Source organism: Marmota flaviventris, chromosome 6 (assembly GCF_047511675.1).
Source record: "Marmota flaviventris isolate mMarFla1 chromosome 6, mMarFla1.hap1, whole genome shotgun sequence".
NCBI lineage: Eukaryota > Metazoa > Chordata > Mammalia > Rodentia > Sciuridae > Marmota > Marmota flaviventris.
Window position 1 is genome coordinate 7,340,333 of NC_092503.1, and position 16,594 is coordinate 7,356,926.

The 16,594-nt window shown below is 45.4% G+C and overlaps 1 protein-coding gene across 1 annotated transcript; it reads right to left on the bottom strand.

Annotated features, from left to right (window-relative positions):
- Positions 1-259: 259 nt before the first annotated feature.
- On the bottom strand, positions 260-6,277 carry LOC139706104 (dentin sialophosphoprotein-like). Its single transcript, XM_071613783.1, has one exon. It carries the CDS (start codon positions 6,275-6,277, stop codon positions 260-262), a length of 6,018 nt encoding a protein of 2,005 aa, XP_071469884.1.
- Positions 6,278-16,594: the final 10,317 nt, after the last annotated feature.

A 16,594-nucleotide genomic window follows, 5' to 3' on the forward strand; every position in this document is an offset into this window, starting at 1 on the left:
AACCCCACTGATGACTGAAAGCAACCCAGGCACAGAGACATTAAAGGACATGCCCAGAGTCACAGTCACCAAGTGACAAAGCCACAGTTCTCATCCTTGCAACTGGATTTCAGAGTCCACACTCTCCATGCCCTCTGAGGGCCAGGCTCACCCGTGGAACAAGGTGGTGAAGCACCCGTGGGCATGTAGGCAACAGTCAGTCCATGTGGCTGTGGTTCTTGTTGCTGCTGCTTATACTGCCACTGTTGTTGTGTTGATTTCAATGCTCATGTTGCTGCTTTTGTTTCTGCCATTGGCTGCTGCTAGGGGTGGTGCTGCCATTGTTGCTGCTGCTATTGTTGTTCCTGCTGCTGTTGCTACTGCCACTGCTGCCACTGGTACTGCTGCTCTTATTAATGATGCCGCTGCTGCTGCTGCTGCTATGATTGCTTTTGCTGTTGCAGCTATTGTCATTGCTGCTGCTGCTGCTGCTGCTGCTTTGGTGGTTGCTGTTGCTGTTGATGGTGCTGTTTCTGCTGTTGATGTTGCTGTCATTCCTGCTGTGATCATTGTTAATACTGTTGTTGCTGCTGTTAGTGCTGCTGTTACTATTGCTGCTGTGGTTGTTGGTGCTGTAGCTGCTGCTTCTGTTGCTACCACTGCTGTTATGGCTGTTGCTGTTGTTGCTATTGCTGCCTTTGTTGATGATGCTGTGACTACTACTATTGTTGCTGCTGTGGTTGTTTTTGCTGCTGCTGTTGCTGCTGCTATCACCGATGCCATTGTTGTTGCTGATGTTGTAGTGGCTGCTATTGATGCTGTTATGGCGGCTACTTCTGCTGCTGCTGCTGTTGCTGAAACTGCTGTGGTAGTTGGTACTGTGGCTGCTGCTGATGTTACCATTGCTGCTTCTGCTGTTGCTATTGCTGCTATTGTAGCTGCTGCTATTGTTGCCATTGTGGCTGCTGCTGCTGCTGCTGCTGCTGCTGCTGCTGTTGCTGAACTTGCTGTGGTTGTTGGTGCTATGGCTGCTGATTATGGTGCCACTGCTGTTAATGCTGTTGCTGTTGTTACTGTTGCTCCTGATGTTGCTGTTGCAATTGTTTATAATGCTGTTGTTGTTGCAACAGTTATTGAGGATACTACTGTTGTTGGTTTTGCTGTTGTTACCGCTGCTGCTGCTGCTGCTGCTGCTGTTGCTGCTGCTGCTGTTGCTGTTGATATTGCTGCTGTTGTTACTGCTCCTGTTATGGCTGTTCCTGCTGCTGTTGTTGCTGATGCTATTGGTGCCGTTGCTGTTACTACTGATGCTGTTGTTGCTGCTGTTGTTGCTGATGCCATTCCTACTGTGGAGGCTGTTTATGTTGAAGATGCTGAGGCCATTGTTACTGCGGCTATAGCTGCTGCTACTGTTGTTACTACTGTTTTTGCTGTTGTAGCTGCTGCTGTTGCTGCTGTCATGGCTGTTACTACTATTGCTCCTGCTGCTATTGCTGCTATTGTAGCTGCTGCTGTTGGTGCTGTCATGGCTGTTACTACTGTTGCTTCTGCTGCTGTTGCTGCTGTTGTAGCTGCTGCTGTTGCTGCTGTCATGGCTGTTACTACTGTTGCTCCTGCTGCTATTGCTGCTATTGTAGCTGCTGCTGTTGCTGCTGTCATGGCTGTTACTACTGTTGCTTCTGCTGCTGTTGCTGCTGTTGTAGCTGCTGCTGTTGCTGCTGTCATGGCTGTTACTACTGTTGCTTCTGCTGCTGTTGTAGCTGCTGCTGTTGCTGCTGTCATGGCTGTTACTACTGTTGCTTCTGCTGCTGTTGTAGCTGCTACTGCTGTTCTTGCTGGTGTTGCTGCTCTTGTAGCTGCTGCTGTTGCTGCTGTCATGGCTGTTACTGCTGTTGCTGCTGCTGTAGCTGCTGCTACTGTTCTTGCTGCTGTTGCTGCTGTTGTAGCTGCTGCTGTTGCTGTGGTTATGGCTGTTACTATTGTTACTGCTGCTGTTGCTGCTGCTGTAGATACTACTGCAGCTGCTGCTACTGTTGTTGCTGCCGTTGTTGCTGCTGCTGTTGTATCTCCTGCTATTGCTGCTGTGAAGGCTGTTATGGCTGTTCATGCTGCTGTTTTGGCTGCTGCTGTTGTTACTACTGCTGCTGTTTCTGGGGCTATTGCTGCTGTTACTGCTGCCCCTGCTGTTGCTATTGATTTCAATGCTGTTTCTGCTCTCAGTACCGCTGCTGCTATTTCTGCTGTGACTGCTGCTGCTGGTGTTGCTGCTGTCATTGTTGCTGTTGATGCTGCTATTGTTGCTACTGCCACTGCTACTGTTGGTACTGCTGCTGTTTTTGATTATGCTGCTGCTGCTGCTGCTGCTGCTGCTGCTGCTGCTGCTACTGTGGTGGTGGTTACTGTTGCTGTTGCTGGTGCTGTTGCTGCAGTTGATATTGCTGCTATTATTGCTGCCATAGTTATTGTTTTTGCTATTATTGCTGTTATTGCTATTGCTGCTGCTGTTGGTGATGCTGCTGTAGCTACTGCTGCTGTTGCTGTTGTTGCGGCCATGGTTGTTGGTGCCATGGTTGCTGCTGCTGTTGTTATTGCTGTTGCTGTTGTTGCTGCTGCTGTAGATGCTGCTATTGTTGATGCTGTTGTAGCTGCTGCTGTTGCTGCTCTTATGGCTGCTACCATTGCTGATGCCATTGCTGAAGCTGCTGAGGTTATTGGTGCTATAGCTGCTGCTGATATTGCCACTCCTGTTGCTATTGTTGATATTGCTCCTGATGTTGTTGTTGCTGTTGTTAATGATGCTGCTATTGTTGCTACAGTTATTGATTATACTGTAGTTGTTTCTGTTGTTGCTGTTACTATTAATGCTGTTGTTGCTAGTGCTATTGACACTGCTGAGGCTGTTGATATTGATGCTGCTGTTGCTGTTGCTGTTGCTGCTGTTATTATTGCTGATGCTTTTGCTGGTGTTATAACTGCTGCTGTTGCTGGTGCTATTTTGGCTGCTGCTGCTGATCACGCTATTGTTTTTGCTGCTGTCATTGCTAGTGCTATAATTATTGTTACTGCTGCTATCAATGGTGTTATTGTTGTTAGTTTCACTGCTGCTGTTGGTACTGCTGCTCTTGTTGAAGATACCATTTTTGCTGCTGCTGCTATTGCTGATGATGATGGTATTGTTGTTGCTGCTGCTGTTGCCATCAAAGGTGATATTGTTGCTACTGCCACTGCTGCCATTGGTATTGCTGCTCTTATTGATGATGCTGTTGCTACTACTGCTGCTGTGGTTGCTTTTGCCATTGCAGCTATTGTAATTGGTGCTGTTGCTGCTGCTGCTGTCACTGATGACATTGTTGTTGCTGATGTTGTAGTGGCTGCTATTGATGCTGTTTTGGTGGCTACTTCTGCTGCTGCTGCTGCTGTTGCTGAAACTGCTGTGGTTGTTGGTACTGTGGCTGCTGCTGATGTTGCCATTGCTGCTTCTGCTGTTGCTATTGCTGCTATTGTAGCTACTGCTATTGTTGCCATTGTGGCTGCTGCTGTTGCTGCTGCTGCTGCTGCTACTGTTGCTGAACTTGCTGTGGTTGTTGGTGCTATGGCTGCTGATTATGGTGCCACTGCTGTTAATGCTGTTGCTGTTGTTACTGTTGCTCCTGATGTTGCTGTTGCAATTGTTTATAATGCTGTTGTTGTTGCGACAGTTATTGAGGATATTACTGTTGTTGGTTTTGCTGTTGTTACTGCTGCTGCTGCTGCTGCTGCTGTTGCTGTTGATATTGCTGCTGTTGTTACTGCTCCTGTTATGGCTGTTCCTACTGCTATTGTTGCTGATGCTATTGGTGCCGTTGCTGTTACTACTGATGCTGTTGTTGCTGATGCCATTCCTATTGTGGAGGCTGTTTATGTTGAAGATGCTGAGGCCATTGTTACTGCGGCTATAGCTGCTGCTACTGTTGTTACTACTGTTTTTGCTGTTGTAGCTGCTGCTGTTTTTGCTGTTGTAGCTGCTGCTGTTGCTGCTGTCATGGCTGTTACTACTATTGCTCCTGCTGCTATTGCTGCTATTGTAGCTGCTGCTGTTGGTGCTGTCATGGCTGTTACTACTGTTGCTTCTGCTGCTGTTGCTGCTGTTGTAGCTGCTGCTGTTGTTGCTGTCATGGCTGTTACTACTGTTGCTTCTGCTGCTGTTGTAGCTGCTACTGCTGTTCTTGCTGGTGTTGCTGCTCTTGTAGCTGCTGCTGTTGCTGCTGTCATGGCTGTTACTGCTGTTGCTGCTGCTGTAGCTGCTGCTACTGTTCTTGCTGCTGTTGCTGCTGTTGTAGCTGCTGCTGTTGCTGTGGTTATGGCTGTTACTATTGTTACTGCTGCTGTTGCTGCTGCTGTAGATACTACTGCAGCTGCTGCTACTGTTGTTGCTGCCGTTGTTGCTGCTGCTGTTGTATCTCCTGCTATTGCTGCTGTGAAGGCTGTTATGGCTGTTCATGCTGCTGTTTTGGCTGCTGCTGTTGTTACTACTGCTGCTGTTTCTGGGGCTATTGCTGCTGTTACTGCTGCCCCTGCTGTTGCTATTGATTTCAATGCTGTTTCTGCTCTCAGTACTGCTGCTGCTATTTCTGCTGTGACTGCTGCTGCTGGTGTTGCTGCTGTCATTGTTGCTGTTGATGCTGCTATTGTTGCTACTGCCACTGCTACTGTTGGTACTGCTGCTGTTTTTGATTATGCTGCTGCTGCTGCTGCTGCTGCTGTGGTGGTGGTTACTGTTGCTATTGCTGGTGCTGTTGCTGCAGTTGATATTGCTGCTATCATTGCTGCCATGTTTATTGTTTTTGCTATTATTGCTGTTATTGCTATTGCTGCTGCTGTTGGTGATGCTGCTGTAGCTACTGTTGCTGTTGCTGTTGTTGCTGCCATGGTTGTTGGTGCCATGGTTGCTGCTGCTGTTGTTATTGCTGTTGCTATTGTTGCTGCTGCTGTAGATGCTGCTATTGTTGATGCTGTTGTAGCTGCTGCTATTGCTGCTCTTATGGCTGCTACCATTGCTGATGCCATTGCTGAAGCTGCTGAGGTTATTGGTGCTATAGCTGCTGCTGATATTGCCACTCCTGTTGCTATTGTTGATATTGCTCCTGATGTTGTTGTTGCTGTTGTTAATGATGCTGCTATTGTTGCTACAGTTATTGATTATACTGTAGTTGTTGGTTTTGCTGTTGGTATTGCTGCTGATGCTGCTGTTGATGTTGCTGCTGCTGTAGTTGTTGATGCTATTGCTTCTGTTGTTGCTGTTACTATTAATGCTGTTGTTGCTACTGTTGTTGCTAGTGCCATTGACACTGCTGAGGCTGTTGATATTGATGCTGCTGTTGCTGTTGCTGCTGTTATTATTGCTGATGCTTTTGCTGGTGTTATAACTGCTGCTGCTGATCACGCTATTGTTTTTGCTGCTGTTGTTGCTGATGCTATAATTATTGTTGCTGCTTCTGCTACTGCTGCTATCAATGGTGTTATTGTTGTTAGTTTCACTGCTGCTGTTGGTACTGCTGCTCTTGTTGAAGATACCATTTTTGCTGCTGTTGCTATTGCTGATGATGATGGTTATGTTGTTGCTGCTGCTGTTGCCATCAAAGGTGATATTGTTGCTACTGCCACTGGTATTGCTGCTCTTATTGATGATGCTGTTGTTATTACTGCTGCTGTGATTGCTTTTGCCATTGCAGCTATTGTAATTGCTGCTGGTGGTGCTTCTGTTGCTACTCCTGTTGCTGGTGATGTTGCTGCTGCTTTTACTGATGTTGCTATTATTGCTGCTGTGGCTGCTGCTGACGGTGCCACTGCTGCTACTATTGTAGCTGCTGCTATTGCTGCAATTATGGCGGCTACTGCTGCTGCTACTGTGGCTGAAACTGCTGTGATTATTGGTGTGATGGCTAGTGCTGATGGTGCCACTGCTCTTAACGCTGTTGCTATTGTTGCGGTTGCTCCTGATATTGTTGTCACTATTGTTAATAATGCTGTTATTGTTGCTGCAGTTGTTAATGATACTGTAGTTGTGGCTTTTGCTATTGTTATTGATGCTGCTACTGCTGCAGTTGCTGCTACTACTAATGCTGTTGTTGTTAGTGCCATTGCTTCTGATGATGCTGTTGATATTGATGCTGTTGTTGCTGCTGCTATTGCTGTTGCTGCTGCTATTGCTGCTGCTGCTGCTGCTATTTTTGTTGTTGCTGCTGCTATTTTTGTTGTTGCTGCTGTTATGGCTGCTACCACTGCTGTTGCTTCTATTGCTGTTGCTGCTCTTGTTCATGATGCTGTTGTTTTTGCTTTTATTTTTGTTGCTGCTGTTGCTGTTGCTGTGGTTGTTGATGCTGCTATTGTTATTGATACTCTTGCTGCTCTTTTGGGCCTGGAGACTATGGAAGCTCAGTAGATTTGTGTGTCTCCCTACCTGGAGCCTGAGAGGTTTCCTGCACCGTGGGGTGATTTGCTGAGCCTCTGCTAATCCCATCTCTGGTTGGACTGATCCATGAATTCTGAAGGGGAATTCTGTGGGAGCTGAGTCCTCAGGGCAGGCAACACCAGATTGAATATGACTATAAGGAAGGACATTTGCAAAGGGTTGGGCTTGGAACAGCACAATGAACAAAAAAAGCATTTTTCCAATGAGCATCAGCAACATCCTGGCATTCACAGAGAAAAAATGAAGAGAAAACTTCAATTTGGGCAGCTGTTTTCATTGTATTCTTCACTCATCATAACAACTGAAATGTAAATGAACCTTGTAGAAATAATTTCTCAATGTTTGTGTAAGAACTGATAATACTATGTGAATTTTGCAATCATCATTTTTAACAGATTTAAGTTAATTTAATATTTATTGCGTTCTCTATTTCAGAGGAAAACAGAACACCCTAAAAAGGGAACTTACTTAGGCCAGTTCCACTTCTAGAGGAGAGTTTTTAAACACCCATTCTATTAGCTATTGACAAAGCTCCATCCTTTTTTTAAAATGAGAATCACCACTCAATGTGTGGCAAAACCAATCCTGGACAAATCCTACACTGATTTTTTGTGTCATTTATTATTCACTTAATTTTGGTTTTTAGCCTCCTCATAATTTCTTTCTCCCCTCTCCAATTTTACTTCTTACTGCAGACCAAGGAAAAATAAAGAAAAAGTGATTCACCTCCAAATCAAGAAATCAGATGTTCCACTGAACTAAGGAGGGCGCTGCCCAGCCTGGCTGTGATGATGCCAAAACCAGAAGCAGAGATTTCTTCACCCACCTCGGCCGGGCAGTTCAGCTGGACTTGTGCTTGGGCTCTGTCCTGTAGACCTATGGCCAGCAGATTTGTGGCACTGCTGTGTAAAATCCCACCCACAGACCATCCTGCCGAGACACTCTGTTCTCAGCATTCCCAGGATGAGACCCATTGACTCACTGGAATTTTTTTTCTAACTTTTTATTTCTTTATTTGATTCCTTTCCCACAACATCAAACCAAAATACACAGGGGAACTATGGACAAGGGAAACCAAATAGAAGTTGGGAGAAGAGATTTTGTTTTCTTAAAGAAATAAAACACCCAAAGCAATATTAAGTGGACCAGAATATGTCGAGAACTTTGAATAGGGCCTTGCAGGATCATAGGTGAAGAAATTTTTGAATACATTGATTATTATCTAGGATAGACTTGAAAAGAAATTCAAATAAAAGATTCGGAATACAGCTTGAGTCCACAGTAAGTCCTTCTGTGTCTGTGCTGGATAAGCACCAATGTCTGCCCTCCATCAAAGATCCTCAGCAGAGTTCAATGGAGAACACACTTGGCACAAGTCAAATCACAGATGATAACTTTTTGGCCTAGTAAAAAATTCTTGATCTTTCAATTAAACATTATCTATTGGCTTTTTAATATTTAAAAAAAAAAGAAAATTTAGCTCTCTTCACCTCTCCACTCATCCCAAAACACTTCTCTCTTGCCTTCAAACTGCTTTATCACGTTTTTATTAAATCAGAGAGTTGATCCTCACATCCCTGTGGCTAGGTGGCTGTTACTGACAGCTGAGGCACAGTGTTTGTGGCTTTCTGCCTTTCCTGAATCTGTATTGTTGTTGTTATTTTGTTTTATTTATTTTTTTTTTCTTTTTCTTTTTTTTTTTTTTTTTTGAGCATGAGGAGGATCGAGGATTGAAGCCAGGGGCACTTAACCACTGAGCCACATCCCCAGCCCTTTTTATATTTTGAAACAAGGCCTCATTAAATTGTTGAGGCTGCTCATAATCCTCCTACCTCAGCCTCCTAGACACTGAGATTACAGGCGTGTGTCACCACATCCGGCAATTGCTTTGTTTTCTATGTATCCATCATTAATTCTTCCCAAAACTCTCTGAGAGAACAATACCCGTGCTCTTGATGTATTCACATACATCGCACACTGGTTTCTTGTCTTACATCTCCCCACCCCCTGCATCTCTGAGAGCCTGGAGCTACTGGTCTCCCCACTCTGTTTGGGCTGGTGAATCTTCAGCCTCCCACACAGTCACTGGCCTGGGCTCTCCTTTCCCCCTTCCTGAGCATGCCCACTGCCTTTTTCTTATGTTAGATGCCCTGTCTATCTCCTGGATCCCAAGATATCCTCTTTTTTTAGTTTCTCCCCATATTTTGAGGAAGCACATCTTCTAGTTGCATATTAGTTCATTTTTCCATTGCTATAAAAAAAATACCTGAGACTGAGTACTTTATAAAGAAAAGAGGTCTGTTTTGCTCACAGCCTTGGAGGTTGAAAGCGCAGCACCAGTTCAGACTAGCGCTCCTTTCGTGCATCGCATATCTAAGATGGCATCATGGTAGAAGCACGCGTGAGAGGAGCAGTGACATGGCGAGGAAGAAGCCAGAGAGCAGGGAGGCACAGGTTCCCCTCTCTCATAGCAGTGCTCTCTGAGAACAACCAGGGTCCTCCAGAATGACACTAGTGCCCTCCAGGGGCAGCAACCCAATGGCCTAACTACCTCCCACTAGGCCCCGCCTCTCAAAGGTCCTATGACCTCCCACATCACCACGCAGGGGACCAGATTTCTAGCAGAAGAAACCACAGGGACGCACTCAAACCCTGTCCACGCCACCAGAAACAGCTTCCCGAGAACGAGTCCCACCGTCCTTTATTTCTCTGCTGTCACACCAGGTGTTGAAACCTGCACCCTACATTTCCAAGCCCTCTGCCTCCTGCTTCCTCTAAGGCTCTACCAGTGGGCAGCACTGGCCCAAGGTAGGAAGGAAGAAAGAAGCCATTCCCCTGCAGCAGGCAGGACCGTGGCAGCCGCAGAGCATGGTCCAGCCCTAGCAGCGGCAGCTGCAGCCAACGTACCACCCCCAGCTCCAGAGCACAGACAAGGCCCTGGGCCCCACCAGGGCCAGTCCTGGTCTTTGCCTCCTCTGTCCAGCCTCCTTCTGCTTTCCTCTCTACCAGCGATTTTATAAGGAAGCATCTTATTAAATTGCCTCTATCTAAGAAACCTGGACCGGTTTCTCATTCAGTGTCTAATCACTGATTAATACTCTACTCGGTAGCGTGGAGAGACCCAGGAACTAGATGCCCAAATGAGGGAATCTGGTGTTTGTTCAGTGACGTGACTGGGACTGAACACATCGATGGCCTTATTGTCAGTGGCAAAGGGGGCGACCCTCGAGAATGGCCAGCATGGACGGTGTCTCTCCATGGTGTATGGCCGGGGAACACGAATGAAATGATTAGCTGTGGTTACCTGAAATCAAGCACCTATTCCAAGCTGGACTTGGGGAGCCTGAGACACGTTGAATCTGATCAATTTTGTGGGAATTGTGACCACAGAGTCTCAGGTAGGGCTGGCTATTTCTGACTCCACTAGAAACATTATAAAACCTTTAAAATACCAAACAAGGCATCGTCGGAGAAGAAGACAGCTCCCGGTCATGGCCCTAAATGAAATTCCTGAGAGTTTCAGAGTTTGTAGAGTCTAGGCTCTAATTTGCAAACCAGCAATTTTAGAAAAGATCTGAGAGAATATTTCCATGATTTACAACAAAGTAGGGCCTCTTGAGAACAAAATCCAAGAGAGACAAAGCAAAAGACTGTAATTTGACTACATAAAATGAGACAAATAAAGCTAGTGATGCTGTACACACAGATGTCCAAAGAGGAAATCTGGATGATCATAGCTGTGGAAAATATTTGCACCACATATAAAATATCCAAAGGACTAATAGACAAAAGAAATAAAGAACTACTAGAAATCAATGAAGAAAAGTCTATCAGACAGAGGGAAAATGATCCAACAGTAGAAATAATCATTTACAGAAGATAACAGAAAATGTGAGTTAAGTCATAGAAAATATGTACATCCTCCTTGTTAGGGAAATACAAACTAAAACAAAGACAAAATTTTTCACTCATCTGATTAGTAAAATTAACAAAAATTAGTAATATTGAATTTGGGAAAGGGTATGAGGAAGCTTTCATATATTTGTGGAAAGAATATTGACTGCGGCATTCTTTTAAGAAAGCAGTTTGCAGTGTGCCCCCATGTCACAAATGTGCACCTCTGACTTTACCATTTCACTGTGGGTATCTATCTATGAGAAATACAAATGTACACAGAGAAACTTTGAGAGACATTTGTTGAATCCCTTATAGGTTAAATCAAAAATAAGAAATAACCAAAGTCCACAAATATGAGGAATGTTTAAACCATGCTGAATCCACTCACCAGTCCAAAGGAAGGGAAAAGGCCTACACATGCTCCATAGAAAGACGGCCCAAGGTGAGTGTTAGAATACTAGTGTGAGAAAGATCAGGTGCTCAACTTACTGCTGGCCCAGAGAGGGGTTGTTTGGGCCCGAGCAGCGGATAGGGAGGGATTTTAGACTTTTCTGAAGGCATTGCATTTTTATGGTTTTGTGTACATATTCGTGTCACATGATCATGTTACTTTTAAAAATAAATGATTAACCCTGGAAAGCAGTTATGAGGTTTCTTAAAATACTAAAGGTGCACTTACCCTATGACACAGCCCTGCACTCCTCAGCATTTATCCCAGAGAAATGGAAATGTTCCCCAAAAATCCCACACACAATTGCTCAAGGCGGTTTAAAACTGGAAACAACCTAAATATCCCTGCTGGGTAGGCTATAAAGAAAAGTGAAATGACTGGGCCTGAGGATTCTGAGCAGACAAATCCAGAGAGGCCTCACAAGTGACCTTGACCTTGCTCAACTTGCAAACATAAATGAAACTTCGCTTGAGCTGGTAAATGATTGCATTCAAACCAGAACTGAAGCTCCACCAACCAGCAGCAGCCAATGGACTTATAATTGTACAACCGAGGGCTTTTCAAAGGGCTGGATCAAATAAAGCCATTGTGCAGCCATAACCGATGGGGAGCTTCCTTTCATCGCTTGTGTGTTCATGCTGTGAGCTTGTCCCTCACACTTCTTCACCGGGCCCTGATCACTTCTGGTTTGGAGCTGTCCAACCCATGAATCACTATTCTCTTTAACATTTCACTGTGTCTGACTTTACCTAGCGACATGGTGAGTGGTTAAACAAACTGATAGACCCAGCCAAGGATACCACTCAGCCCAAACAGAGACAAGCTGTTAGTAATACCCACATGGGAGAGAATCTCAAGGGCATCATGGGAGTGACAAAAGCCAGCCCAGAAAGGTCATTCTTGAAATGAACTCTGGAGAGTTGGAAAACAGATTAGTGGGTGAGTATGGAGGTGGCCATGTACATCTACCCACGCATGTGATGACACTGAGCTATGGCCCCACATCACACCCATGCCTGTTCCTGATTTTCCATGGCTGTAATTAAATAAGCTTTAACCACATGGGGTCAAGGGCACCAGGGATTTTTCTGTGCTACCTTTGCAACTTCCTGTGAATCTATAATTATTGCAAAATTAAGATTTAAAAAAAATAGTGACAAATACACTATTTTTTAAAAAATGTAATGCCATAAAGGCCCAGAAGAGCTATTTCTCTATAGTGCGACATCTCAAAGATATCCATCAATGGTAGCTTTGAAATCTGAACAAATCTATCATTCCTCTCCCCAGAAGAATACCAGCACATCTGCACCCATGTGCACAGACTTGACAGATCCTTCGATCAACTAAGAACTCTTGCACAGAGTTCTTATCATACAGTGATAAGTAAACCCCAGCCCCCAGCCAAACCCAGCCCGCTGCCTGTTTGTCAAATAAAGTTCCATTGGCACACAGCCCTGCCCATTTATTTATAGACTGTCTGTAGCTGCGAATGCAAATGCAAGTGTAGGGCAAGTGCACTCTGGGGACCTTGACTCGGACTTGTTAGCTCTTAAGAGCAAGCTCTGTGCCCTTCCCCACCCTCCCACTCCCTCCCCTCAAATGGTCTCAGGTCTTATCTGAGAAACCAGGTGCAGGTATAGCCAGGGTGCCCTCCATGACTCTCCAAGGACTGACAGCATAAAACCCAGAACTGCTGAGGAGTCACCAGTACAGCACCTTCCCGGGACCCTCCCCGTCACCCATGTGATCTGTATCCCTGCATCTTCAAGAGACTGTGTTGGCTTATCAGTGCCCAGCCCATCCCCAGCCCAGGCCTACCTGCTCATGCAGGAGGCAGCATCCACAGGGAATAGCAAAGCTGTTCGGACAAGCATCTGACACCCTTGGTCAGTGCTGTGTCCCTTGGCCCAACAAAGTCTGGTTCTATTGCAGTTGTGTCTGTATCTGATTCTTCTGATGGAGACCTCACATAAGAGCCCACAGAGCCAGCGACACAGCCTGCAGGAACATTGGAGAAAAGAAACAATAAGAGCCCAAGGAAGGCAGTGGCTTCATATTCTTTTCTTTTCTTTTATTTTTTTATTGGTTGTTCAAAACATTACAAAACTCTTGACATATCATATTTCATACATTAGATTCAAGTGGGTTATGAACTCCCATTTTTACCCCAAATACAGATTGCAGAATCACATCGGTTACACATCCACATGAAAAAAAAAAAAAAAAAAAAAAAAAACAAGGAGAGAAATGAATTACAGTAGATGGGGTAGAGAGCGAGGATGGGATGGGAGGGGAGGGGGGATAGTAGAGGATAGGAAAGGTAGCAGAATACAACAGTTACTAATAGGGCATTGTGTAAAAAAGTGGCTTCATATTCCAAACTGCGTTTCACTTCTGTGCACCTGAAATTAAACACAGTTTGCTGGCAGACAAACAAGTAAGTAGGCAGGGGGGCGGAAAGGTGGTACTTTAGAAAGAATAACAACAAACTACACATCAGTTTTGCCAGTGGGCTGTGCTCAGAGCTCTGAGGACCACCTGATAGATTCCTCCCCACAGCCTGGAGTTGAGGCAGCCCTTCTCCCTGGAACCAGGGAGCCTGAGCTGTCTTCAGGGCATGGTACCCCAGCTGGGAGGAAACACGTGAATGGAAGGCCAACAGCCTACTCCAACTGCAGTTTTCCAGACACGCTAGGAAAAGCCCTCTTATCCAAAGCCCATTTATCAAAAAGTAATATTATTTTAATTTAATCTTAGAAATAAATATATATATATATCTTTGTCATCAACGAAGGAAAAAGATCTTTTCTTTAAACGTTAAGTCTTTCAGTGATAGTTCTATGTGCTCTTTCTTGCATAAGCCACATTTACTCTCTGTTTCTGATTTACAATTTGGGTTTCTTAAAAGCAGAACTAGAACTAGAAACACTGGGACACATCCCAAATCCGAGACCCCAGGCTTCTTCAGCACTTTTTCTTTCCCGTGTGCTCTGTCCACAATTGACTTAGACAATACTTCTAGTGATTTCCATCTTAAGCAATTATAATAAAAGTGAAACTCACTTTTACATTCATATTTCATCAGGTGACATAATAAGTAATCGAATTAGGTTATTATAATATCAAGTTTAATGAGGAAAAACAGAGTTGGAAGGAAATCCAGTTAAGTCGCGGCCAGTCTGAAACTCACTGGGTATTTTTTTTGGTGGGGGCGGGGAGCAGGCTAGAATGTGGCCATCTAGCCACACATGGGGCTCACAGCTGGTTTTACAGAAGGGGGTCCTGCATACAGTCAATCAACAAGTACATGAAAAAATGCTCACCATCTCTAGCAGTCAGAGAAATGCAAATCAAAACCACCCTAAGATACCATCTCACTCCAGTTAGATTGGCAGCCATTATGAAGTCAAACAACAACAAGTGCTGGCGAGGATGTGGGGAAAAGGGTACACTTGTACATTGCTGGTGGGACTGCAGATTGGTGCAGCCAATTTGGAAAGCAGTATGGAGATTTCTTGGAAAGCTGGGAATGGAGCCACCATTTGACCCAGCTATTCCCCTTCTTGGTCTATTCCCTAAAGACCTAAAAAGAGCATGCTACAGGGACACTGCTACATCGATGTTCATAGCAGCACAATTCACAATAGCAAGACTGTGGAACCAACCTAGATGCCCTTCAATAGACGAATGGATAAAAAAAATGTGGCATTTATACACAATGGAGTATTACTCTGCATTAAAAAATGACAAAATCATAGAATTTTCAGGGAAATGGATGGCATTAGAGCAGATTATGCTAAGTGAAGCTAGCCAATCCCTAAAAAACAAATGCCAAATGTCTTCTTTGATATAAGGAGAGTAACTAAGATCAGAGTAGGGACGAAGAGCAGGAGAAGAAGATTAACATTTAACAGGGATGAGAGGTGGGGGGGAAAGGGAGAGAGAAGGGAAATTGCATGGAAATGGAAGGAGACCCTCAGGGTTATACAGTGGAGGGGGTAGAGAGAGAAGAGGGGAGGGGAGGGGAGAGGTGGGGAGGGGGGAGGGTGGAGGATGGGAAAGGCAGCGGAGCACAACACACACTAGTATGGCAATTTGTAAATCAATGGATGTGTAACTGATCTGATTCTGCAATCTGTGTATGGGGTGAAGGTGGGAGTTCATAACCCACTTGAATCAAAGTGTGGAATATGATATGTCAAGAAATTTGTAATGTTTTGAACAACCAACAATAAAAAATTAAAAAAAAAAAAAAAAGGAAGGGGGTCCTGTGAGTGGCTAAGTCAAGGCGGGTTGTATATGCCTAAGGCTGTTGTTTAACAAAACATAGAGTTGTTATTTACCTCACAAAAGTCTCAGTAATGGGAACTGTTATGGTTTAGATATGTCCCCCAGAATCTCACGTGTGACAAAGAAAGTTTAGAGGTGAAATGATTGGATTATGAGAGCCTCCACCTAATCGGTGTGCTAATCCACCTGAATGGATTACTGGGTGGTGACTGTAGGCAGGTAGGGTGTGGCTGGAGGAGGTGGGTCACTTGGGACATGCCTTTAAGGCTTAGATCTTGTCCTGGTTGAGTCTCTGCTTCCTGACTGTCAGGCCCTGACTCTCCTCCCCCACACCCTTGCACCTGTTCCGCCTCTCCCTGAGCACAGCGCCACGGAGTTGGCCGTCTGAGGACTGAGCTGGGTGACTGTGAGCCCCAAATAAACTTCTCCTTCTCTAAGATCGTGCTTGTCAGGTTTTGGGCCACAGTCATGAAAAAGCTGACTAAAACAAGGAGAATGCCACCAAACCCCAAGAATAAGGCTCTCCTCCCCTTTCCTGGTCTGACAGATCTGAGCAAGGGTCCCTGATGGCCAGGTCTGTGAAACAACCACGTGGGCCCGCCTGAGTTCTGGGATCACAAGTGACTAGAAAAAGACCTCATTTGCAGCACAGTTTCCTCTACTTAAATCATGAATCATTCTTACAAACTACAAAGATAACAAATGTTGAAGCTGTTGGCAATAAAATTCCATTGAGAAAAGGATCCACAGGGGCAGTGAGGACCCTGAAGGGTCAAGTCCAAGGTGGGAAGAGCGCCAGTCTTGGGCTGACGTGGTCCTTGAGACGTCTCTGGTGACATTTTCTTTAAGGCAGGAAAAGGTGGAACAAGAGGCTGTCCTTGTCACCTCTCTCCAGCTGCTAGAATTTTCCAGTTTGTGTGACACTGTGTTCCCTCACTCTGCCTTCACTGGCTGGCCAAGGACGTGACAAGCCTGGCCCTTAGTGTTTTTCCTCAAGCATGTCCCCTCTTCAAGGATGGGGCCAGCAAACTGAGAGGCCCCCCTCCCTGGTCCCTCTTTTCCTCTCTGTCCTCTCCCCACCTGCCCCAGGTGGTCCATGGATCCCTGTCCCATGACACTGGCCAATCTCGCCTCCGGCCCTCCATCAAAAGACACCAGCAGCACGACCAGAATCTGAGGTCTCTGTTGGAGTGACTCGTGGGCCAGAGCACCTGGATCCTGTCAGCCAACCTGCTGTGGAAACCGGTAGCACTGTCCCCAGCCCCAGGGCCTTCAGATATCTGAAGTGCTTTGTGCCCAGAGGCTCCTAAAAAGCAATGGCTCACACGCCAGGCCTGAGGCCATGGTCCCACATCAACCAGAACTCTCCAGCCCCAAACTCCCTTCCCAGCTCTGGGATTCAGCTGGTGGTCTCTGGCAGACACCGTTTCCCACTGGAATTTTACTGCCCATGTCTAAAATGTTTATCCTCTTTTAATCTGGATAAAAAGAACTTTGGAAAAGTCCGTATTTGCATTTTGTTT

Bases quoted from the DNA above. Each gene is read 5' to 3' on its own strand.
- LOC139706104 (XM_071613783.1), bottom strand. From the start codon at position 6,277: ATGAACAAGAGCAGCAACAGCAATAGAAGCAACAGCAGTGGTAGCAGC.